The following is a 26,643-nucleotide window of genomic DNA, read 5'->3' on the forward strand; positions in this document are numbered from 1 at the left end:
CCATCCACCCTCACCTCCCTGTAGAAACACTAGAGCCCACTAGGCCATCCACCCTCACCTCCCTGTAGAAACACTAGAGCCCACTAGGCCATCCACTCTCACCTCCCTGTAGAAATACTAGAGCCCACTAGGCCATCCACCCTCACCTCCCTGTAGAAACACTAGAGCCCACTAGGCCATCCACCCTCACCTCCCTTTAGAAACACTAGAGCCCACTAGGCCATCCACCCTCACCTCCCTGTAGAAACACTAGAGCCCACTAGGCCATCCACCCTCACCTCCCTGTAGAAACACTAGAGCCCACTAGGCCATCCACCCTCACCTCCCTGTAGAAACACTAGAGCCCACTAGGCCATCCACTCTCACCTCCCTGTCGAAACACTAGAGCCCACTAGGCCATCCACTCTCACCTCCCTGTAGAAACACTAGAGTCCACTAGGTCATCCACCCTCACCTCCCTGTAGAAACACTAGAGCCCACTAGGCCATCCACCCTCACCTCCCTGTAGAAACACGAGATCCCACTAGGCCATCCACCCTCACCTCCCTGTAGAAACACTAGAGCCCACTAGGCCATCCACCCTCACCTCCCTGTAGAAACACTAGAGCCAACTAGGCCATCCACCCTCACCTCCCTGTAGAAACACTAGAGCCCACTAGGCCATCCACCCTCACCTCCCTGTAGAAACACTAGAGCCCACTAGGCCATCCACCCTCACCTCCCCGTAGAAACACTAGAGCCCACTAGGCCATCCACCCTCACCTCCCCGTAGAAACACTAGAGCCCACTAGGCCATCCACTCTCACCTCCCTGTCGAAACACTAGAGCCCACTAGGCCATCCACTCTCACCTCCCTGTAGAAACACTAGAGTCCACTAGGCCATCCACCCTCACCTCCCTGTAGAAACACTAGAGCCCACTAGGCCATCCACCCTCACCTCCCTGTAGAAACACTAGAGCCCACTAGGCCATCCACCCTCACCTCCCTGTAGAAACACTAGAGCCCACTAGGCCATCCACCCTCACCTCCCTGTAGAAACACTAGAGCCAACTAGGCCATCCACCCTCACCTCCCTGTAGAAACACTAGAGCCCACTAGGCCATCCACCCTCACCTCCCTGTAGAAACACTAGAGCCCACTAGGCCATCCACCCTCACCTCCCTGTAGAAACACTAGAGCCCACTATGCCATCCACCCTCACCTCCCTGTAGAAACACTAGAGCCCACTAGGCCATCCACCCTCACCTCCCTGTAGAAACACTAGAGCCCACTAGGCCATCCACCCTCACCTCCCTGTAGAAACACTAGAGCCCACTAGGCCATCCACCCTCACCTCCCTGTAGAAACACTAGAGCCCACTAGGCCATCCACCCTCACCTCCCTGTAGAAACACTAGAGCCCACTAGGCCATCCACTCTCACCTCCCTGTCGAAACACTAGAGCCCACTAGGCCATCCACCCTCACCTCCCTGTAGAAACACTAGAGCCCACTAGGCCATCCACTCTCACCTCCCTGTAGAAACACTAGAGCCCACTAGGCCATCCACCCTCACCTCCCTGTAGAAACATACCTGATAGTATTAACTGACCCCCTGATTGTCTCATCCAGTTACATTCATTAGAGACTCCTGGATGATCATCATATCATGTGTTTCAAATAACTTGTATAGAATGTGTTGTAGATAAATATGGACTGGTTGTCCTTAGTTATGGTGGTAGCCCTAGATCTATAAATAGATCTCCCTTCGTGTGAATCGGATTTTTCTTTGTTAGTTTTATATATTTTTGCATTACCATGGTTTTTTCATGCCGTGTGATGAGAATGAGATTCACAATTATTCTTCCCAGCCCCTCAGTCTGACTATTCTTCCCAGACCCTCTGTCTGATTATTCTTCCCAGCCCCTCTGTCTGATTATTCTTCCCAGCCCCTCTGTCTCATTATTCTTCCCAGCCCCCCTGTCTGATTATTCTTCCCAGCCCCTCTGTCTGATTATTCTTCCCAGCCCCTCTGTCTGAATATTCTTCCCAGACCCTCTGTCTGACTATTCTTCCCAGCCCCTCTGTCTGATTATTCTTCCCAGCCCCTCTGTCTGATTATTCTTCCCAGCCCCTCTGTCTGATTATTCTTCCCAGCCTCTCTGTCTGATTATTCTTCCCAGCCCCTCTGTCTGATTATTCTTCCCAGCCTCTCTGTCTGATTATTCTTCCCAGCCTCTCTGTCTGATTATTCTTCCCAGCCCCTCTGTCTGATTATTCTTCCCAGCCTCTCTTTCTGAATATTCTTCCCAGCATCTCTGTCTGATTATTCTTCCCAGCCTCTCTGTCTGAGTATTCTTCCCAGCCCCCCTGTCTGATTATTCTTTCCAGCCCCTCGGTCTGATTATTCTTCCCAGCCCCTCTGTCTGATTATTCTTCCCAGCCCCTCTGTCTGATTATTCTTCCCAGCCCCTCTGTCTGATTATTCTTCCCAGCCCCCTGTCTGATTATTCTTCCCAGCCCCTCTGTCTGGATATTCTTCCCAGCCTCTCTGTCTGATTATTCTTCCCAGCCCCTCGGTCTGATTATTTCAGCACTGCCTATCTTTGAAGTAGAAACCATTGAATCATTATTTAATGCAAAATGATTTGATGAGAAGGACGGGGAAAACGTCTTCAGTCCACACAAACCATTTCTAATAAAAGTGATTGTCTGGGCTTTCTTCCCAAGTGATCCTGAATGTGTCTGACTGAATTGTTACAGCATTAAAGCAGCATTAAATCTGTTCTGCTTAAGGAATTCCCAGGGCAGTTGCATGCTCCATTGTGATTAGGAGTGTGGAGACATGTTGGCAATGATGCATCTCATAAGAGTGCATGGTGCTACTTTTCCTTGTCTGAGAGAATGACTTCCCAGAGTGAGCTCCCCCTCCTCCTGCATGTCCTCAAGTTAATGACCATCATGGTTTAGGTGCTGTGCCCTACTAATCAGTGGAAACACTGGTCAGTCCCCAGTAATTAAAGGCCTAATTATAGTTTCTGTAGTTAAAAAGATGTTGCGTCGGTGTGTTGCATAGAGCACTAGTATTGCTTCATCAGATTTGGAGTGGAGCGCTCCTAATGATGGAGCAGAATGTGGCGGAGGAGTTGAGCACACCATTATGATTGGCTCAGGGGCACCAACCAAAGCAAGTTGTGTCATTCTCTCACAATCTCAATGAGAGCAGGGCGAGACCCTCTGACATCAGAAACTATGGGATGGTAATTGCAGTTTCTGATGTCCAGAAGGTTGAGGTTTGCTGTGGTTTGAAGTGTGAGGATGATGATAGGATAGTGCAGGGGTATTCAACTCTGACCCTACGAGCTCTGGAGCCTTGTGGTTTTCTGTTCTACCTGATCATTAATTACACACAACTGGTGTTTTATTTTGTATGTTGTTAGTTCTCAAATATGATCTTATTTTTTTTAAATATATAGCTCCGTTATCTTTTATACATATCTTAATATCTGGGTTTAGTCTTTTAAGTTTACACTGACAATGTTTTAACATCCCAAAAATGATTTCTCCACCCACCCCAAAAGATTAAAAAAAATATATATATATTTTTTGCAGTGGTGGCCACGATTTAGCAGAGGTGGTTCACCACTGCTAAATGCATTTAAGGGAAACAGGATCTCTTCTCTCGTTAATGCTGTGTATTAATTATCCTTTTCCTCAAACCCCCTTCCTCAGCCTCTGTGCTGTACAGTGCATTCGGAAAGTATTCAGACCCCTTGACTTTTTCCACATTTTGTTATAGCCTGATTCTAAAAATGATAAAATTGTAATTTTCCTCATAAATCTACACACAATTTCCCATAATGACAAAGCAAAAAGTTATTTACAAAAAGTGTGCAAATGTATTTCTAACAGTTACAGAAGCATTCAGACCCTTTACTCAGTACTTTGTTGAAGCACCTTTGGTAGCGATCTCAGCCTTGAGTCTTCTTGGTATGATGCTACACCTGTATTTGGGGAGTTTCCCCATTCTTCTCTGCAGATCCTCTCACAGGTCAGGTTGGGTGGGGAGCGTTGCTGCACAGCTCTTTTCAGGTCTCTCCAGAGATGTTAGATCGGGTTCAAGTTCGGGCTCTTGCTGGGCCACTCAAGGACATTCAGAGACTTGTCCCGAAGCCACTCCTGTGTTGTCTTGACTATGTGCTTAGGGTCGTGGTCCTGTTGGAAGGTGAACCTACGCCCCAGTCTGAGGCCCTGAGCGCTCTGGAGCAGGTTTTCATCAAGGATCTCTCTGTACTTTGCTCTGTTCATATTTCCCTCGATCCTGACTAGTCTCCCAGTCCCTGCCGCTGAAAAACATCCCCACAGCATGATGCTGCCACCACCATGCTTCACCGTAGGGATGGTGCTAGGTTTCCTCCAGACGCGACACTTGGCATTCAGGCCAAAGAGTTTAAACTTGGTTTCATCAGACCAGAGAATCTTGTTTCTCATGGTCTGAGAGTCTTTAGGTGCCTTTTGACAGCCCACTTGGAGTTTGCCATGTGCCTTTTACTGTTGGTGGTGCGGCAGAGATGGTTGTCCTTTAGGAAGTTTTTCCCCATCTCCACAGAGGAACTCTGGAGCTCTGTCAGAGTGACCATCGGGTTCTTGGTCACCTCCCTGACCAAGGCCTTTCTACCCCTAGTGCTCAATTTGGCCGGGCAGCCAGCTCTAGGAAGAGTCTTGGTAGTTCCAAACTTCTTCCATTTAAGAATAATGGAGGCCACTGTGTTATTGGGGACCATCAATGCTGCAGAAATGTTTTGCTACTCTTTCCCAGATCTGTGCCTCAACACAATCTTGTCTCTGAGCTCTGTGGACAATTCCTTCGACCTCGTGGCCTGGTTTCTGCTCTGACATGCACTGTCAACTGTGGGACCTTTATATAGACACGTGTGTGCCTTTCCAAATCATGTCCAATCAATTGAATTTACCACAGTTGGACTCCAATCAAGCTGTAGAAACAGCTCAAGGATGATCAATGGAAACAGGGTGCACCTGAGCTCAATTTCAAGTCTCATAGCGAAGGGTCTGAATACTTATGTAAATAAGGAACCTGTTGTTGCTTTGTCATTATGGGGTATTGTGTGTAGATGAGAACAAAATAATATTTAATCCATTTTAGAATAAGGATGTAACGTATCAAAATGTGGGAAAAGTCAATGGGTCTGAATACTTTCCGAATCCACTGTACTTGCAAAACACACCCAATAAGTAGATTTTTATTATAAATGTGTGCTTGATTGTGAGCTAAACGTCTCTTTCCCTCTCTCTCCCCCTCCCGCTCTGCCTCCCCTGAAGATCCCTCGTGGAGGACGACGACCCTCACATGAAAGTGTCGCTGGGGTGTGGTGACATGGGCATCTCTGCCCACCTACAGGCTTCCAAAACAGGAAACACTCGCTTCTTCACAAGCAACACACACAGCTCAGTGGTCCTTCAGGTGAGCAGTAATGGATGGGAGGGAGAGGAGAGAGACTGAGAGATGGTGTTGCTTCAGAGGATGTTCAGATTGATACAGATTGATGAACCTCATAAAAGCCCTAATGAAATATGCCAGGGTGATTTTCATGTGCCTTCAGAGATCCAGTGATTGATTGAAAAGCTAGATAGTCAGTATGTCTGTATGGTGTCTGAGAATCTTCCAGACAAAGGCCAAGGGTCTGATCTGGCCTTTACCCAACTCTAAAAATATCTACAACAGAACAAAAAGTTACACAAATGGCCCTGGGATTGTTTCAATTAGGTTTTCTGTAGAAAATTGTTTTCTAAAACCCATTGCCGGTAACAAAAAGTTGTTCCTGTGCAGCACCAAACATGCTCAACTATCTCCAACAATCTAATCTTGAGTGTATGATATTTTGATGCAACTCTAAATCACAAGTCATTTTTCCTTTACGGTAGTGTTGCATGGTATACCTGTACCACGGTAATATCACAGTACCAAAATGTCATGATACCAACATTTTAGAATGTAGAAGTACCATTTCATATGATACTACCACATTTTTCAGCCCTAGTGATCTAAAGAACCTGCTGCAATTCAGTTGAATTAAAGCGACAGCCACTAGTCTCTGGTATGCACAGGTCCAATCATATCCACTTCACTTTCATGCTCACATCACGTGTAGCAGCTGTAATCAGCCAGCATAACCCCCTACCAGCCCTCATTCACCTGCTTCTCTCCTTCTGCTCTTCATGAGCATCTATTCCTCAGTCAGTTAAACAATATATCATTTAGCCATGATGGCGACGGGGATGCAGACCCTGATCAGTCTTCTGTTGTTAGAGTTGTACATTTGTTACATTGGAGGAGCACGCAGAGCGAGCAATGATGATACATTGTATCATTACATCACCTGTTATAACCATTTTATAGGATTTCACAAACTATGTTGCGGGCCGTTTTAAACTAATCCCGGGACTCTAATTATTGGTTTGATAACAAACAATGTTGTTCAGTCATGATACCTAGCTAACAACCTGGTAACTTGACAGTAGGTCAAGGCTAATTTGATTGGCACAGGAAGAAAGGAAAAGGTTCTGCTACTCATGAGATGTGCTTCAAAGGTAGGATTCATATAGGCTTAATGGAAGCTTAAACTATACTACAAATCAATGTCTTTCTTGTGCTCCTTAAATTATGTTTGGTGCCTAACGTTTTAAAAGTTGGGGCAGTGTGGGTGTATATGTGTTTAGGAGCGAGAGAGTGGTGTGTGTGTGTGTTCATGAGAGGGAGACAGAGAGTAAGGGAGGGAGAGTGTGTATGTGTCTGTTAACTGAAGAGTAGAAGGTTTCAGGCAGTGTTTTCCCCTTACTGACACAATAACAAGCAGATCATTATGCAGTGTTTTCCCCTTACTGACACAATAACAAGCAGATCATTATGCAGTGTTTTCCCCTTACTGACACAATGACAAGCAGATCATTATGCAGTGTTTTCCTCTTACTGACACAATAACAAGCAGATCCTTATGCAGTGTTTTCCCCTTACTGACACAATGACAAGCAGATCATTATGCAGTATTTTCCCCTTACTGACACAATAACAAGCAGATCATTATGCAGTGTTTTCCTCTTACTGACACAATGACAAGCAGATCATTATGCAGTGTTTACCCTTACTGACACAATAACAAGCAGATCATTATGCAGTGTTTTCCTCTTACTGACACAATAACAAGCAGATCATTATGCAGTGTTTTCCTCTTACTGACACAATGACAAGCAGATCATTATGCAGTGTTTTCCCCTTACTGACACAATGACAAGCAGATCATTATGCAGTGTTTTCCCCTTACTGACACAGTGACAAGCAGATCATTATGCAGTGTTTTCCCCTTACTGACACAGTGACAAGCAGATCATTATGCAGTGTTTTCCTCTTACTGACACAATGACAAGCAGATCATTATGCAGTGTTTTCCCCTTACTGACACAATGACAAGCAGATCATTATGCATCTATATTCCTTCCTCCCAATCCTCCAGACAAATCACAGGTAGGCCTTTGCAAATATGAGCAAATAATTCTATAAACTATCATATTATACACTAAGCAGTGTGAAGTTAAATTCAATATGTTAGATTGAGTAGAAGTGTGAATTTCACTGCCGGGTTTTTGCGTAGCACATGCACAGAACATTTAGGAAATGGGAACAAGCGTCCGGGGGACAGGGCAAACAGGACGCTAGGCCACAGATTTTTGCCACTGTAGTATCGTGATACTTCTCGTTATCGTTATACTTGGCCTGGTATCGTTAGTAAAATGACACTGCAACACTAAGGTTATAATTCTCAAACACTGTTCACGTTTCTTCTTTTGATGTAGAAAATATTATGGAATTGTTTCCATGAACGTCAAACTTGTTATAAGCACATCAGGGTTTAGACTTCACTAAAAAGAAACCCATGTTCTCAAATTTGGAAATAAAAATGAGGGCTGTCACTGACTAAAAACAATCTTTGTCGACCGAGAGTCGTCCGTTTCTTTCGACCAATCGATTGGTCGAAATGTTTTTACTTATTTTTCCATATAAAGACAGACACACCTATGTGTTTGAATAAAACCAACTACATATTTTTTATTTAACCTTTATTTAACTAGGCTAGTCAGTTAAGAACAAATTCTTATTTTACAATGACTGCCTAACCCGGACGACGCTGGGCCAATTGTGCGCTTCCCTATGGGACTCCCGATCACGGCCGGTTGTGATACAGGGATCGAACCAGGGTCTGTAGTGACGCTTCTAGCACTGATATGCAGTCCCTTAGACCGCTGCGACACTCGGGAGCCCAATGCACTGAGTTTGTCTGATGTTTTAAGCACACTGTTTGATTAAATGATTAAGACACACACATGATTCAAGAACGAGCCCGACGGTCACACTTTTAAAAAAGTTAGTGCCTGTGTGACTGGCGCACGTTGTCTCGCTCTCCTCTCTACTGCAGCAAAAGGCACCACAGCACAGCAAGTGTTTATTGCGCTGTCCGTGCTGAAGCTGCTACATCATTTCAGCCATTTAGTTTCTTTCTTGCTTCTGACTCAAAAGCTATGTTACCGAAATCACTAATTTGTTTAGGAAAAACATTCTCTATTCCCTCAACACTTGCTCTCTTTATGTGAAACATCAACGCATTTCATCGCATCTGGCCAATAGGGCCTGACCTATAGCCTATCATAGTCACATCAGTAAATGGGTTATAACAAACTCCAAACACAGTAATGTCGACAGCAAAATGAATGCTGAGGACGTGAAAAATAAACTCGAAACGGGCGAATGTTTAATGGTTTCTCAGGAGGGAAAGGGGAAGTCAGATATGCGGAACACATTTGACTTAGTTGGGGAAACTACAGGAGATCAAGAAAATGGAACGTATAGGAGCAAGCGTTGCGTGAGTATTATGTGTGCCAAACAGTTGCATTTTTCTGACCATTTGGAACATTGTAAATAATGATATTGACATGACCTATTATTATTAAACTGATGATCATAATAATAATAACAATAAGGAGATTATAAAAAAAGGAGGAAATAGGATTGAGAGCTGCGTGCATATCTGTGATAATCCAGCCCAGCCTCATGGATAATCAGGTGCTGTTAAATTACGATATTATTTTTCTGCCTGTTTGGAACAGTGTAAACAACACAAAATAAATGATAAGTAGTACCAGTCTGTTGTAACGAAAAAAATTGGAAAGCCATTATTACAGCATAATAAATGCCAAATCTGTGAAATTGCTTTATCCGACATTTTGCCATTGCATGAGACTTGGTGTACACGGAATCAGTAGGCTATTAAACAAACACTCAAAATGGCAACAGAAGCAGCATTTGTCTTATTTCATTAGATATATATGCATGATTGATAAAGTCAGGCACATTTAACAGTTAGGGTATTGATTATATACCTAATTTAAATTTGGGGTTGCCCGCTCCTCAATTTTCTTAGACAATTGGGCTAAACCCCATTCGCATGGGGCTAGTATTACTAGAGAACGTTGGTTATGTAATTATTACAGCAGAATGTCCATTATTCCAGAGGACGATTCGGATGGGATTAGTTTTTTCCAAACTGCTCCCTGTAATTATTTCATTTTTTCTAATAAATTGACAGTGTGAAGACAAGTCCAGACGATAAAAGGGCTACACTGATAACTCAAGCTTGGTTCCCAAGTTTCTAAACCATACCAAGCCGTCTTTGGTGTAGTGTCGCCATAATATTTGAATTGAGGAAGTGTGATCATAAGCATTAGGATATTTTAGTGATCCGTATTATACGTCCTAAATGCCCCACAGCCTTCAGATGTGAGCTAAACAGTGCACTTGCACTTGAGATGCGTTTGAAGGCTGTGGATGCGAAAGTGAACGTATTACTTCCCAACATTTAGGTCAGTTGTATGCTGCTTTGCGATCTATTAACAGAAATGGTTACATTAAATAGGCGTAATATTTCTTATCTGATGCATTTGTCAATATTCAATTCATACTCACAAAACGTATGAACAAAAACATTCACTGTGAAAGTTGATACATGTAGGCCCTTCATATATTTTGATGATGCGCAGCACTTCATTCAATTTATCCAATCAGTTATTGTTTTCTTGCTCAAACTGTTAGAAACACCTGTCAAACACAGGGATGTCGATTCGCATAGGTCTAGTATAATCAGAGGACCTTTGAGTTCGACAAAAAAACTGTACAAATTACTGACATGGCAGATTCGGATGTGACTAAAATTACACGTGGTGTTTTGTGCTTGTGCACATAATTACTTTACCCGACCACACCCAGTAAAACTAATCCCGTCCGAATAGGTTTTAATCAATCAATCAAGTTTATTTTATATAGCCCTTCATACATCAGCTAATATCTCGAATTGCTGTACAGAAACCCAGCCTAAAACCCCAAACGGCAAGCAATGCAGGTGTAGAAGCACGGTGGCTGGGAAAAACTCCCTAGAAAGGCCAAAACCTAGGAAGAAACCTAGAGAGGAACCAGGCTATGAGGGGTGGCCAGTCCTCTTCTGGCTGTGCCGGGTGGAGATTATAACAGAACATGGCCAAGATGTTCAAAATGTTCATAAATGACCAGCATGGTCAAATAATAATCAGGAATAAATGTCAGTTGGCTTTTCATAGCCGATCATTAACCTGTCTAGGATCAGCGTGGCGCTAGCGGCACACCCCCCACCCCCCCCACTGAAAAACCAGTGCCGCGAAATTCAAAAAAAATATTTTTTTAAAATATTTAACTTTCACACATTAAAGTCCAATACAGCTAATGAAAGACACAGATCTTGTGAATCCAGTCAACATTTCCGATTTTTAAAATGTTTTACAGGGAAGACACAATATGTAAAGATGTACATCTATTACCTAAAAACACATTAGCATAATCCACCATCTTTTATTTGTCCACCAACACCAGTAGCCATCACCAATTCGGCTAAACTAAGATATTTATAGCCCCTAACCAACAAAAAAACTCATTAGATGACAGTCTGATAACATATTTATGGTATGGGATAGGTTTTGTTAGAAAAAAGTGCATATTTCAGGTAGATGGCATAGTTTACAATTGCACCCACCATCACAAATGGACTAGAATAATTACAATGAGCAACGTGTTTACCTAACTACTAATCATCAAACATTTCGTAAAAATACACAGCATACACGAATCGAAAGACACAGATCCTGTGAATACAGACAATATTTCAGATTTTCTAAGTGTCTTACAGCGAAAACACAATAAATCGTTATATTAGCATAGCACATAGCACATAGCAGCCCAGCATTGATTCTAGCCAAAGTGGGCGATAACGTCAACATCGCCAAAAATATATTAATTTTTTCACTAACCTTCTCAGAATTCTTCAGATGACACTCCTGTAACATCATATTACACAATCCATATAGAGTTTGATCGAAAATGTTTATATTTAGCCACCAAAATCATGGTTAGACAATGTGAAATGTAGCTCAGCTGGTCAGAAAATGTCCTTGCGCCACTTAGACAGTGATCTACTCTTATACATAAATACTCATAAACGTGACTAAAAAATATAGGGTGGACAGGGATTGATAGACAATTTAATTCTTAATACAATTGCGTTATTACATTTTTTAATTTATCCTTACTTTTCAATACAGTTTGCGCCAAGCGAAGCTACGTCAAAAAACATGGCGTCCTAAGCCACTAAAATGTTTCGACAGAAACACGATTTATCATAATAAAAATGTCCTACCTTGAGCTGTTCTTCCATCAGTATCTTGGGCAAAGGATCCTTTCTTGGGAGAAATCGTCTTTTGGTGGAAAGCTGTCCTCTTGCCATGTGGAAATGTCAACTGCGTTCGGGATGAACTGAAAGCGTGCCCAACTTTTCACATCGTTGCAAAAATAAATGTCCCAAAATCGCACTAAACGGATATAAATTGCTATAAAACGCCTTAAATTAACTACCTTATGATGTTTTTAACTCCTAAAACGAGTGAAAAGATGACCGGAGAAATATAACAGGCTAAACTAACGCTTGGAACAGGTGCGCGCCGGTGTCCTCTAGGCTCATGACGCAGCTCCCAAAGAATGACTAGCTTCAGGGTTTTTTCATTTGTAGGGCCTGTGAACGAGCAATCGACCCCGTTGGAATCGTCATCACGTAAAGGCATCCAGGGGAAGACGTAAGAAGTGTCCGTATAGTCATAGCAACGACAGTGCCCTTTTAAATGACTAGAGTCATTTAAGGATTTTGTGGGAAGCCGTTTAAAAAATTAGCCAAATTAGCATAAATAGTCTAAACAGCGCCCCCATCCCCAACAGGTTAAGAGTTGAAAACAGCAGGTCTGGGACAGGTAGCACGTCCGGTGGACAGGTCAGGGTTCCATAACCGCAGGCAGAACAGTTGAAACTGGAACAGCAGCAAGGCCAGGTAGACTGGGGACAGCAAGGAGTCATCATGCCCGGTCGTCCTGACGCATGGTCCTAGGGCTCAGGTCCTCCGAGAGAGAGAAAGAAAGAGAGAAGGAGAGAATTAGAGAGAGCATACTTAAATTCACACAGGACACTGGATAGGACAGGAGAAGTACTCCAGATATAACCAACTGACCCTAGCCCCCCGACACATAAACTACTGCAGCATAAATACTGGAGGCTGAGACAGGAGGGGTCAGGAGACACTGTGGCCCCATCCGATGATACCCCCGGACAGGGCCAAATAGGAAGGATATAACCCCACCCACTTTACCAAAGCACAGCCCCTGCACCACTAGAGGGATACCTTCAACCACCAACTTACAATCCTGAGACAAGGCCGAGTATAGCCCACAAAGAACTCCAGCACAAACCAACGGGGGGCGCCAACCCACAATGCTGCGGAGGCAAGGACTGCCTCTGCAGCATTGTTCTTAATCCCAATATGATGGTTAATTTTGCTATTATGCACATAGCAACATAGGGAAAGGCGCATTAATTATACGGTGCACTGAATATTGTTTCAGAACCGCATACGGTGAGCATATCCAACGCGGGATAAAGCGCATTTGTTATAAAATAATATTGGATTTATTAGTGTTCCGCCATTATTTTTACATAATATAACCATATGCAATTTCAGTATCACATGTCTTAAAGTGATGGACTGTGCCATCCCCATGGCCTCCACAATGGATTAGTCCACTGAGACAGGCGAGAATCAGGTGCAACAGGTGTTTTGCGATTGCTTGACTACATGCTGACCACACCGCTTGCATCGCGCTCGCCAAAGTGCGTCTGCGTTGCCAAGCCCTAAAATAAAGTCAGTTTATTTGTGATGCTGAACACGGTGCAAGTCCTGCATCTCCCATCTGCTCTTTGGTTTATAGAAGCATATACCCACATGCCATCTCCTCATTGGTTAAACCCACGTGGGTGATTGAAAGATTAACTGAGGTCGGTTGTGGTAATACACCTTATTATGAAAGTTATTTGCCAATCGCCATATAAAGTCCAAAGAAAAAGCCTGGAAGGGGGAGAGATGACTAGAAACGATACGGTTGACCGTTTTATGTGTGGATGAATTGTCGGAGTAGAGGACCTTGTGCATTTCAGGTAAATTAACAACTCAACGTTTATATCCCAGGACAAATTAGCTAGCAACAGCAAGCTAGCTAAATAGGACAAATTAGCTTGCAACTGCAAGCTAGTTAGCTTAATTGCCATGAATGTTTAATGCTTTTCAACCTGTCCCCAATTTAATATAATTGGTTCTGAGTTTTTGCTATTTCAACCTGCGTGTCGTGATCGCGTTTGGTGTGGGGGGACAAAATCTATTTGCACATGACGGCGCACGCGCGTGTCTGGTTTGGGCATGGTAGAAATCTCTGTCGACCAAACAATGGACCAGTCGACTAAATGGGGTCAGCCTTAGACAAAATCTGTTGAGTTTTTTCACAATGCAGTGAACGCGTCACCTTTATATAATTCTGACAATCACACCCACACTAAGAACACGACCCACCCACTCTAATCACTGGCACATCTGAAGTCAGGATGCGATGTGTGTGGAGGGTCAAAGCACATAAATAACGGAATAAATCAGGGTCACGTGTGCAAGCTGGCTAAGATATATAAGACTTGACTTTCATACCCATTCACTGCATTTGATAAGGAGGGTGATCAGTAAATTCTTCCGTTGACTCAGAAAGGGAATTATGTTCTAAGAACATTGAAAACTGTCTGTTATGCTTTCTACAAAGAGTTGTAAAACTGATATCTTCATGAAGTTGGATTGTAATATTGGAAATGGACTGTTCCCTCTAGTTGAAATGGTTTACTTTTTTCACCGCATGCATAGAACAAGATGTCTTCTGCATATGAGAAGATAAAAAGAAAGCGTGATAACAATTGAATTGGAGAAGAAATCCATGATATTGTTTATATACAGTAGCTAGCTGGAAGGGAAAGACAGAGACATAGTCAGTGAGTCAGGCTCCAAGTCCTGCCTTGCCCATGCCAGTCTCTGTCCACATGTGAAGGTCGTCACAGAGAGAGGGACCCCCAGGCCAGGCAAGAGCTGGCAGAAAGCTGTTGGACTCGTCAATGTGTGACCTTTCCACACTGTGTGTATTCCACAACCTGCCACGATGATGGAGGTGTGTTGTGTTGACGTGTGGACGTGTTGTTAGACAGAGTGCTTCAAAGGTTTCCCTTCAACAGTGTAATAGCCTTTTAGCTGGTGAATAGTTTTTATACCTGCTGTTGAAGAGCGTATTATTGTGTTGAAAAGGTCTCAGGAACACAGCACAGAGTGGGTGTATACGTGTGATTTAGCCCAATGCTGATGTGGGATGTCACTTAATCACATTGATACTGTCTCTGTCGTTGCTGCAAGTAGGGCTGTGATGGTCATGGAATTTTGGATGATGGTAATAGCAAAGAAATAATCATGTTTTTTTAGATGCACATTGCCTCCTTTCCTCTACTCCTGAATGCATGTGCTGCCATAGAAATATAATTACTTCGTCAATGATGGTATAATGGGTGGACTGGCGGCCATTGCGAGTGTAACTATAGCAGCATCGCATTAGTGGAAACCAAGACTGTTCTCAGGGCAGGCCTGGTTGTAGCTAGATATGTTCGAGTCGTGTCGGGGACAATTTTAGCTAACCCTTTTCCTAACCTTAACCTAATTATTCTAACCTGAAACGTTAATTATTCTAACCTGCTATGAAAAGTCACTTCTGCTAGTCAATACCGGCAGACTTGCCCTGAGAACAGTCTTGGTTTCCACTAATGCAACACAGTGTTCCCATAAGCGCAAAGCAGGAGGTGTACCCATCTATATGTGCTGTGATTTGTTGATTCAACTTAACTGACATTACAAAAAATACCTTCCATTGCATGAGCCACATCCACTTAACTTAATTTGAGTGAACATTCTACATTACATGGAATTATTGATTTGATATTGCATCACAGTATGGTGCAAAATTTCTCAAGTGGAAAAATGTGCATTAAAACTATTCATCTCAGGGCCTCCTGAGTGGTACAGCAGTCTAAGGCAGTGCTAGAGGCATCACTGCAGACCCGGGTTCGATCCCAGCTGCATCACAACTGTCCGTGATCAGGAGTACCATAGGGCGGCGCACAATTGGCCCAGCGTAAACCCGGGTTGGGGGAGATTTGGCCGGGGGGGGGGGGGGGGGGGGGGGGCTTTAGTTGGCTCATCGCTTTCAAGCGACTCATTGTGGCTGGCTGGGCGCCTGCAGACTGACCTCGTTTATCAGGTGAACAGTGTTTCCTCCGACACATTGCTGCGGCTGGCTTCCGGGTTAAGCAGGCAGGTGATAATTAAGAAGCGCGGCTTGGTGGGTCATGTTTCGGAGGATGCATGAACTCGACCTTCGCCTTCTGAGCCTTTTGGGGAGTTGCAGCGATGAGACGAGATCACGATGGGGGATGGGGAGACGAGATGGGGAGAAAAGGGGGTAAAATGTTTTTAAAATATGTCTGGTTGAATAATAACAAACACTTTATTGAAAAATCCCTACTGTTGACCAATCACCTGCAACAGGGCGTAGACTTTGGCTACCGACTTTGGCTACCGACTTTGGCTACCGACTTTGGCTACCGACTTCGGCTTGCCTCAAAAAAAAAAAAACTTGACGAAGACCAAAACAAACAAAAAAGTCACAAAATGTTGTCATAATATATACACAAACTGTTCCGAACTGTTTCAGATGGGAAGCATGCAGACACGTTTAGACTCCACTGTGGGCTTTGGCTACCGACTTTGGCTACCGACTTCGACAACCTTCCTGCAAATAAAACACGTATATCCCTGAAGTCATCATTTGTCTAACCTCATAAAGAAAATGTTACAGCACATTTTAAATTTCATTTTTAAACACCATAATTGTCCTATTTAGCTAACATCAACATCGGTTTTTCCTCAACATAAAAACGTTTATTTTTTTATTTTTATGTTGCTGGAGTAATGACTTTGTATTCAGAATGTCAAGGAAGCCGTCTAGAAACAATCAATTTGACCAGTAGAAAATGTGATATCATTGCTATTAAGCCGGGTGAGCATTATAGTTCTGTGGCATATTCATTTAACATGTATTTGTCTGGTTTTACCCCCCCCAAAATATTTTCCTGGCAGGAATTTACATTAAATCAAAATGAAATTTAAAACGTGCTGTAACATTTTCTTTATGAGGGTAGACAAATGATGACTTTAGGGATATACGTGTTTTATTTGCAGGAAGGTTGTCAAGAAACGTTAGCGCTGTCGTGTGGTGATTAAGTTAGGATCATCCAGTCTCGGTGTACCAGTCTGGGCAGGGCTATAGAGAGCAGGTTGAACCCCTCAGGAATGAGGCCATGGTTCAGGACAGACAGGGTCTCTCCACAGTACACAGAGCAGCTCTCTAATAGGCTGGTCTCTCCTGTCTCTCTCTCTCCCTCCTTCCCAGGGATTTGACCAGCTGAGGATAGAGGGATTACTGTGTGATGTCACACTGGTGGCGGGGGACGGAGACGAAGCCTTTCCAGTGCACCGCGCCATGATGGCCTCCTCCAGCGACTACTTCAAAGCCATGTTCACAGGTAAGACAATATGCCTCTGTCTCTCACCTGCAGCACAAATCACGGGATGGGATAACATATTGTGTTTAATGTTCATTAACAGACTGAGAGATCAGAGGATTAGCCTGCTTGTCACACATCCGTCAATCACTCTCCACTCTGGGGCTCTGCAGCTGTTAGCATTGTGTTGTCTGGTTGTTGCGTAAATCTCTTTCTGATGGAAGCACTCTCTCTCTCTCTGTGTGTGTGTGTGTGTGTGTGTGTGTGTGTGTGTGTGTGTGTGTGTGTGTGTGTGTGTGTGTGTGTGTGTGTGTGTGTGTGTGTGTGTGTGTGTGTGTGTGTGTGTGTGTGTGTGTGTGTGTGTGTGTGTGTGTGTCAGCCATGGCGAATCAGAAGGGCGTTGTTGGTCTCTGTCTTGTTTCTCCTGCCTGGTAGATGGAAACATTATTAACGTGTCAATCTCCCAGAAAGAGGCTTCTCCCAAAGTGCTCTTTCTCTTTAAGCACAACGTGAATCCTCCAGGGTTTGAGATGCTGCTTTTTACTTCCCTTGTCATCTCTACAATCTGACAAGCTACACTACATGACCAAAAGTATGTGGACAACTGCTCGTCGAACATGTCATTCCAAAATCATAGGCAGTAATATGGAGTTGGTCCCCCCTTTGCTGCTATAACAGCCTCCACTCTTCTGGGAAGGCTATCCACTAGATGTTGGAACATTGCTGCGGGAACATGCTTCCATTCAGCCACAAGAGCATTAGTGAGGTTGGGCGATTAGGAAGCACAGAATCGTGTAGAATGTCATTGTAGGCTGTAGTGTTAAGATTTCCCTTCACTGAAACTAAGGGGCTTAGGCCGAACCATGAAAAACAGCCCCAGACCATTATTCCTCCTCCACCAAACCTTACAGTTGGCATTATGCGTTCGGCAGGTAGCATTCTTCTGGCATCCGTCAAACCCAGATTTGTCCGTCAGACTGCCAAATGGTGAAGCATGATTAATCACTCCAGAGAACGCGTTTCCACTGCTCCAGAGTTCAATGGCGGCGAGCTTTACAACACTCCAGCCGACGCTTGGCTCGGCCATGGAAACCCATTTCGCAAAGCTCCCGAAGAACAGTTCTTGTGCTGACGTTGCTTCCAGAGGCAGTTTGGAACTCGGTAGTGAGTGTTGCAACCGAGGACAGATGATTTTTACGCTCTTCAGCATGCGGTGGTCCCGTTCTGTGTGCTTGTGTGGCCTACCACTTAGTGTCTGAGCCGTTGTTGCTCCCAGACATTTCCACTTCACAGTAACAGCACTTATAGTTGACCAGGGCAGCTCTAGCAGGGCAGAAATGTGACGAACTAACTTGATGGATTTTATACACCTGTCAGCGACGGGTGTGGCTGAAATAGCCAAATCCACTAATTTGAAGGGGCGTCCACATACTTTTGTATATATAGTGTACCTTACCTTGAATTAGACATGGGGGCTTTTCCCCAAGTGTTAAGGTTTTGATTTGCCTTATGCTTTTACAAAAATAATAAGGCTTTTCACAAGACAATGCAAATATTGCATTCATCACGGAGATGAGCCTGGGGTTGTTTAGAAATAGTGCTTTATTTTATTGTACAATGCCTGGGAAATCATTTCTGTGATCAGCAACGATATTCAGCATTTCGTTTTTTATTTTATTTCTTCTTGTTGTAGCTTAGCAACTGCCTCACTGAGGACGTGAATAGAAATGACTTTGATAGATGGAGTTATTCCCCAAAAGTTAGGCAATATCATATGTCCTTTTCTTAACAGCCAAAATTGGAAAGCCTTAATACATGTAAGTGGTTCAACAGATATTTGACATGTGTGCAGCCTATCTGAGAGGTTCACAAGTGTTGTTGAGCTGAAATAGATGTGTTAAGAGGGAAGTGAGTCACAGTTTAAGCCTGTAGTAAGGAGCGGAAGTATGCTGCTGTGACGCTGGGCAACAGCTTTTTACTGCAACTCACAGCCCGTTCTGGGTGAATTATACAACAGTCTCCAGGCTTTGGCGAATACATTTCCTTTACATGCAAACATAATGGGAGATGTGTGAAAGCTCGGTGGAGTGGCGTCTGTTTCTTCGGTTAGCCTTGACTGTCAATGGTAGAGCTCATAGGTGATGCTGTTCTGTTTTTATCTGACTGGTGCATTGTATAATGCTCCTCTCTCTCGCCTCATCACGCAGGTGGAATGAAGGAACAGGATTTGATGTGTATCAAGCTTCATGGTGTCAACCGAATAGGCCTGAAGAAGATCATAGACTTCATCTACACTGCCAAGCTGTCTCTCAACATGGAGAACCTGCAGGACACACTGGAGGCAGCCAGCTTCCTCCAGATCCTCCCCGTGCTCGACTTCTGCAAGGTCTTTCTCATATCTGGGGTAAGGAACCTAACACAGCCTGCTCAGCCATCTAGCTCAGCACTCCAGAACCAGCCAGGGGGGGTTATACTCAGCAGTTTAAGATATCTGACTACTGTGCTCTACTGCTTACTTTAATATCTACATTTGGTCTGCAGTTAAAGCACTGTGTAAAATGTGTTTATGTGTGGTGTTTATGTGTGTGATTGAGAATGGTTGCTTCTCACTGCTTCCCCTCTCTCCTTGGCTGCAGGTGTCCCTGGATAACTGTGTGGAGGTGGGGCGCATCGCTAACACGTACAACCTCACGGAGGTAGACAAATACGTTAACAACTTCATCCTCAAGAACTTTCCCTCGCTGCTGGGCACGGGGGACTTTGTCAAGCTGCCCTTTGAGCGGCTGGCCTTCGTTCTGTCTAGTAACAGTCTGAAGCACTGCAGCGAGCTGGACCTGTTCAAGGCTGCATGCCGCTGGCTCCGCTATGAGGACGGACGCATGGACCATGCCCCCAAGCTTATGAAGAACATCCGCTTCCCCCTCATGAACCCCCAGGAGCTCATCAACCACGTACAGACTGTGGACTTTATGCGCACAGACAACACATGTGTCAACCTCCTCCTGGAGGCCAGCAACTACCAGATGATGCCCTACATGCAACCGGTCATGCAGTCAGAGAGGACAGCCATCCGCTCAGACAGCGGCCACCTGGTCACCCTGGGCGGCGTCTTGCGCCAGCAGCTAGTGGTCAGTAAGGAGCTGCGTCTGTTTGACGAGAAGGCCCACGAGTGGAAGGCGCTGGCGCCCATGGACGCCCCCCGCTACCAGCACGGCATCGCCGTCATCGGCAACTTCCTCTTCGTGGTGGGAGGCCAGAGCAACTACGACACCAAAGGCAAGACGGCGGTGGACACGGTGTTCCGGTACGACCCGCGCTACAATAAGTGGATGCAGGTGGCGTGCCTTAACGAGAAACGCACCTTCTTCCACCTCAGCGCCCTCAAGGGACACCTTTACGCCGTGGGCGGCCGCAACGCTGCCGGAGAGCTGGGTGAGTTTAATTCACCAGGGTCGGTTTATCACGCTGCTTTTAGTCCTGCTCTGAGGCTTAACATGTCTGGGTATATTTGGAAAGGGACATCTCACAGGAAATGGTAAAAGGCAAGCGTAAGGCACAGCAGTTGTCACATCTTGATGGTGTAGCACAGGTGGCTGTGTGATTATGGCATAGCCCTGGACCAGGCAGAGTGTAGGATGAGATGAGGGAGGGCTAGCTGCAGCCAGACCCTGTGAACAACTGCAGCAGAAACCTCAAGGTGAAGGAGGAGTTGGTCAGGGTGGAATGTTTGTAGGTAGCATTGCAGGACACTGTGATCTGATGTCAGTGCCCAGCTCAGCACATAGACTCTCATTGCAGAGTGCCACCCTACTACCTCGATGCGGCCCTGTAATTGTAGGGGACAGGCTGGCCAGGTCATGCTATCCACTCTGCTCCTCTGGGCTCTGGGCTGTAATTACCACATTGGGCATGGGTCCTCGTGGGGCCCCCCTGCGCGTGCGTGCACTAGTACACTCCTGTTATCCTTGGGAAGCCAGTCTGGCACTCAGACATTCTATCACTTGTTTCAAACGCAGCACAGAGTTCAGCCTTTTGAACATAAATTGTTATTTGATGTAGCCATGCGGAGGAGCGAGGGTTTTGAAACTTTGATTTGTTCCTGAGGTTCTGTCAGCTTATTTTAAAAGATTTAAAGAACATGAAAGGCTCCCCTCAGTCAGGGCGGTTTGAGAGTACAGGATGGCGATGTGTGTGTGTGTGTGTGCGTGCGTGTACAGTCAGTGACACACACTAACACACAACCATTTGTTAACATAAGTTCTGATGGATGATGTGGTTATATTTTCAGGTTTAAAGGCCATCCATCCTGTTTATACCTCTATGGCCTCTCCATAACTGTCCATGTGAAGGCCCATCATATTAATCCACTGAGACAGCCAGAGTACAAACATGTGAGGAACAATGACAGCACAGCCATCTCTGATGTTTGAATAATTAATTTGTAGGACGCTCTTGTAAATATAGCAGCATGTAACGAAAGCTCTTGAGCACTCATTTGCATGTTTACCTTAAAGTACCAAGCACTCTAAGGACAAGTGAAAATGTACTTGGTAGCTGGGGCTATTACTTAATTTTTAAGTTTTGGATAGTTTTCAGAATGCATTCTTGCAAGTCATCCGTTATTGTTTAGGAACTGTGTGGGAAGTAGTAGATAGAGAATAGAGAGAGAACAGATGACTGATTAGTAGGGTTCTAATGAATCACTAAATGTCTGGTGCTGCCGTTTTAGTCTCCCAGTAAAGTTCGCTAAAGATATTTATTCTTCTTCGAATGATATGGACTGTTAATGTTAATTAGGCCTAGGCTGCTTCCCCTTTGACAAGTTCTCACAGGAAATATTGGAGAAGTGAACACTGGCCTTAGTGAGATAATGGGGATAACGTGATGTAGTGATGCTCTGAATTGGAAACCATCCATTTTGTCCACTGGGACTGCTCTATCAGAAATGTAGCCGCACTGAAGCCGCACTGCTTCTTGACACATGGTCATGCTGTGGGCCAACAATTTAACAACAAAAAAGTCTGACACTAAAAAGACATTATCATTTTCATAATTTCAGAGTGTTATTTCAACCACGTTTTTGACCGCACTGCCCCTTTAAATACAATAAAATATTTTGCCCTTCATTTGCCTGACCAATAACCATCATCCAAATGTCCATGACTGTCACAGCCCTAGCCAGGGCTATGACAAAGGAGGATTGAGTGTTTGACCTGATCACCTGGACAGTCAGGTGGTATCTAAAACCTCATCACCCTCCAAACCAGCTTCTCCTTTAGACTACCTGATAATATCCTTTCTACTTCCAACTGCCATATGGAGACTCCTTAACCATTCTGCCCGGGTGCCAGCCAGCTTGAGAAATCAGCTTTGCCCTCTGTCTGGAAACTTGATTGGACAAATAATTTTCTAACCTGACAAATCACTGCACAATTGAGAGGTTCCAGATGGAGTGGAGTGAAGAGAACATCCCAGTCTGGCACCAGGCACTACTGAATTATGATAAGAGCCTTCAAGTGGAGTGGTACAGAGTAGGCCCTAATTATGTAATGGGGAGTAGATGCACCCTCCCTAGTATCTCTGTATAGACTAGAGTCACTGCAGGGTAGGAGCTGGGGAAGGGGCTAGGGAGGGGAGTGGTGGTTGGTTGGGGGATGTCTGCTTTGTATTTAGGTTCCTGGTTCAGTAGCTCCCACACTGACACCCTCCAAGGCTGCATTTGCAACTATGTTTGTTCTCCTTAGTTCTCTCTTGAACTACTTTCCCCTTTAATACTCTGTTTGTTTTCTCCTCTATTTCTTCCCCATGCAGCCACAGTGGAGTGCTACAACCCCAGGACAAACGAGTGGACGTACGTCGCTAAAATGAACGAGCCACACTACGGCCATGCAGGGACGGTGTACGGTGGTTACATGTATATTTCAGGTACGTTAGTCCTATTAGATCCGGGGTTTGGTGAGCTTTTGTACTATGGGGGATAGTAGATTGACATAGTGTAGTGCTTTTGTTGTTTGTTAGGCCTACTCATCTTGTTGGCTGATGAAAAGTACATGTGGACAGTTCTTCTAACATGTTCAATATGCGTCTTAGAATTGGATAAGAAGGACGCACACCGGTGCGTTCCTGATGTGTCTGTCTTCACTTGAAGCCTACTTCGGAGCTGAGGTGCCTATGAAAAGGGCCCGATCAATTGAGGTCATTGGCTAATAAGAATTGAGATATTTGACAGAGCTATGTAAGGGAAAGGTGCTTCAATGCGCGGCGATTGGCAGCCAGGGGAAGGGAATTATAATTATTATATTCAGCCCAAGGGCAAAATGTCCACTTTGGCCAAAGGCATGGATTTCTTTTAGGGGGCATCACAGCCTCACAAGGAGCATGCCACTGGGAAATTCGAGGTCTGGTGAGAATATTATCAAGTGCTTGTCAAATTGTGATTGAGAGACTGATGAAGTGTGTGCAGCCTGTGCAAGAAACAAATCAGAGCTCATGCTTTTCATGCAACTATTTTCAAATCATTAGAGTTGCATCATGCAGCCTTTCTTTGTTCACCACTCAACACAGAATATCAGCATGCCCACACTCCCTCGGAAATCGTTTGGAGAAAATATTGTTTCTATGTTATTCGGCTATGTTCAATTGTGTTCTTCATACTATAAAATAATGCCACAGAATTCTAAGCAAATCTTGTCTGCTAAATGAACTAGTGTAGCCCACACCCATTTGGTATAGCCTGATCAGGACATAACATAAGGACAACACCGAGTATGCTATTCTGTTCTTCTGGAGTAGACTGCATTTTCTTTATATCATGTTTCTTTAGACCTGTCTAAAATAAATCATGGATTTATTGTGATGGTGTAGGCTATATTACATTGATTTATTAGACTTTTTAAAATGTAGATGTTCCAAAAGTCAGCATCAGTGGTTGTAGGCTGTGTGTGGAAGCCAGGAGATTGTAAACATGTTTGTTAATTAATGGTCAATTACCGTGAGACAGTTATTTTCTTGACAATCACCGGCTGACAATTTCATGACTGCCACAGCCCTACGTGGTACCCCAATGCGGCGCACCACAAACTGAGCATTCATTTTCCAGAATCAATGTTCATTGATACTCCCGTTTTAGTAGTGTCTGTTCTGTGTGGAATCTGAGTAGTTGAGACATAAAAAGGGTATAGTTAGAAAAGGTCACTTCTCTTTTACAATAAAATAATATCTCTGTTTCAGTGTCCGTATGACCAATTCTGTTGGACCAAACCTCAAATTTAAATAGCGAGGTGAGACCACTTGTCAGAGGAAGATGTGATCTCTCAGCCGGGCTGGTGTGAGAGGCAGGGAGAGGGGCTTTGTGTGTGTATGTGAGAATTGAAGGTGCACACAGCACAGGAGACGAGACCAAAAAGACAACATGAGAACAAATGGACATAAAACGTAACAAAAACCTTGATTTATCGCGCAAAAACATACATTTGAAGGAATTGGATATATCCCCCTACTGTGATGTCAGTAAAGCATCCTTCATTAGAAGGTCATACAGTGGCATCCTGCAGACCTCACCCCCTCCCTTACACATCACATTGCTGGGGTCCAGTTCTCTGTGATGTTTTTGGGGGGATATTCTAAAGATGATTGGAAGTAATGATTGTGTAGTTGTCTGACTTTGGTGCTACTAAATCTCCTGTCTCTCTGTTGGAGTCAGCCCTGTGCTTGTTTACTTCATAGGATTGAAATCAAATCCTGCCTTAAGGAGAGATGAGCCCCAGTTTCCCAATGTGTGGCTAACACAAAGTGATGCTGTACAGGGCAAAAGAGAGTGAGGATAGATGAGTGAGAGAAATGGGAGGGACAGGTTGATGACTGTGTAGGAGGTGCAGAACCATAGAGCCACAACACACAGGCAAGGTTATGTTCATCTCCCTTGGCCTCTGGGCACAAGTGTTCATATAAGCGTAACCCAGCCACCTACCCCGAACACCATAACCCTCCCTCACCCAGTGGCACCTCACCTGCTCTTCTCCAGCTTGAGCCTCCATTAAAGTAACAACATGGGCTTGGTGGCTCTAACATTAGCATTTTAGCTTCCCAGCCGAGGGGGTTACTGCCTCATCCTCCATGTCAGTGGTTCACGTATTGTTTTTTCCCCTCGCACTACACAGCTGATTCAAATAACCAACTAATTGTCAAGCTTCGATGATTTGAATCAGCTGTGTAGTGCTCGGGCAAAAAACAATACGTGCACAAAGGGTAAACCCTGGTCTATGTATTTCTGTCTCTGGTTGGCTTATGGTCTGACTGACACATCTGGGTTCCTTTACTGAGAGGAAAAGGGATGGGTGATGGTGTTTGAACTATTAATACACCAGAAAGTCAACTTCCCTCCCTGTGAGCATCTCTTAGTGTCATCCTGATCTCACTGCACGTGTACCTCACTATAGTTACAGTAGTCTGCCTGGAGGAACTGAGCAATGGTTAGGCCTAAATATCTCCACCTTCCCAGATAGATGTCTGTACTGTACAACTTAATGATTAAACAGGCTACCATCAAGCACAGAGGCAGGCTTCATTCTTCCAAGGTTACTGGCAACATGCACAGATGAGATTTTCTGACAGCCTGCATCAGTGGTGGGCCGTCAGGGCCAGCAAGGCCTTCTCTGCTGGCCTAAACGTCATCAGAATATTATTTTTTTTCTAAATATATTTTCCCACAAATATGTATTAAATTATTCCCCGTACTTTTCATTTCATAGCTTTCCTCTTGGTTGCACTGCTTCCAGCCCCAGGTTGAGATTTGGAGGGCTGGTCTTTAAGTTAGATCTTTTATCCAATCATATTCAGCCATCATGTGTTGGGGTCTAAAATGGGGGTCTAAAATCTGCCCTCAGGCCTTCAGAATCAACAGTGCGGGTGCTTGTAGCTTATAGTGAATGGAAATGAAAATTTAGTGTCAACCAATCAGCTTTAGAGTTGGCTATTGTACGCCTGCTGGCTGGCTCCAGTGTTACACAGGAGCCAGCTAGCAGGCGTAGTGCGTGCACGTCTTTTGATTGGATTACCAATATTGAGAGGCAGGTCCTATGGGCAGGTCTATGCAGATCTAGGAAACTGAATTTGATAAACGAATTAATTCCGCGTACTACTAAGCTGTTTTTTCAACCCACAATGGCGGAAGGAGGAGAAGATATCGATTTGGTCGAGGATATAATTATAACGCCATTCTCAATACGAACTTTTCAAGGAAAGTTAGACATTGTAAGGAGAGGTCGCCCGACGCCGACGCTACAAAGCCTGTCACAGGCGGGAAAGGGGTCCGTTCGCTCGCCACTTTCAAAGTTCCAACTACGAGCGCTATGGCTCCGAGAAGCACTGCAAACTGTACTGCTGGGAATGCCTATTATTTGCAAGTGATTGGTTTGGTGTTTGGAGCCACACTGGCTTTGCAAACTTGAGTTGTCTAACCAAGGCAGCAACGAGACACCAAAGTACGGCTGGGCACTTACAAGCAATGGTGCTTTTGAAAACTTTTGGGGACACCGGAGTGGATCTACAGCTCAACAA

At 44.4% G+C, this 26,643-nt stretch overlaps 1 protein-coding gene across 6 annotated transcripts in view; it reads left to right on the forward strand.

Moving 5' to 3' along the window:
* Nucleotides 1-26,643, forward strand: part of LOC129863344 (kelch-like protein 13) — a 65,949-nt gene that overhangs the window by 31,959 nt on the left and 7,347 nt on the right. For all 6 annotated transcript variants that reach the window (XM_055935253.1, XM_055935257.1, XM_055935254.1 and 3 more), the window contains 5 exons: nt 5,319-5,460; nt 16,974-17,106; nt 19,293-19,489; nt 19,722-20,517; nt 22,897-23,010. In XM_055935253.1, coding sequence (XP_055791228.1) covers nt 5,319-5,460; nt 16,974-17,106; nt 19,293-19,489; nt 19,722-20,517; nt 22,897-23,010 — 1,382 coding nt within the window. The remainder of the gene's footprint in view (nt 1-5,318; nt 5,461-16,973; nt 17,107-19,292; nt 19,490-19,721; nt 20,518-22,896; nt 23,011-26,643) is intronic.

This window comes from Salvelinus fontinalis, chromosome 10 (assembly GCF_029448725.1).
Source record: "Salvelinus fontinalis isolate EN_2023a chromosome 10, ASM2944872v1, whole genome shotgun sequence".
NCBI lineage: Eukaryota > Metazoa > Chordata > Actinopteri > Salmoniformes > Salmonidae > Salvelinus > Salvelinus fontinalis.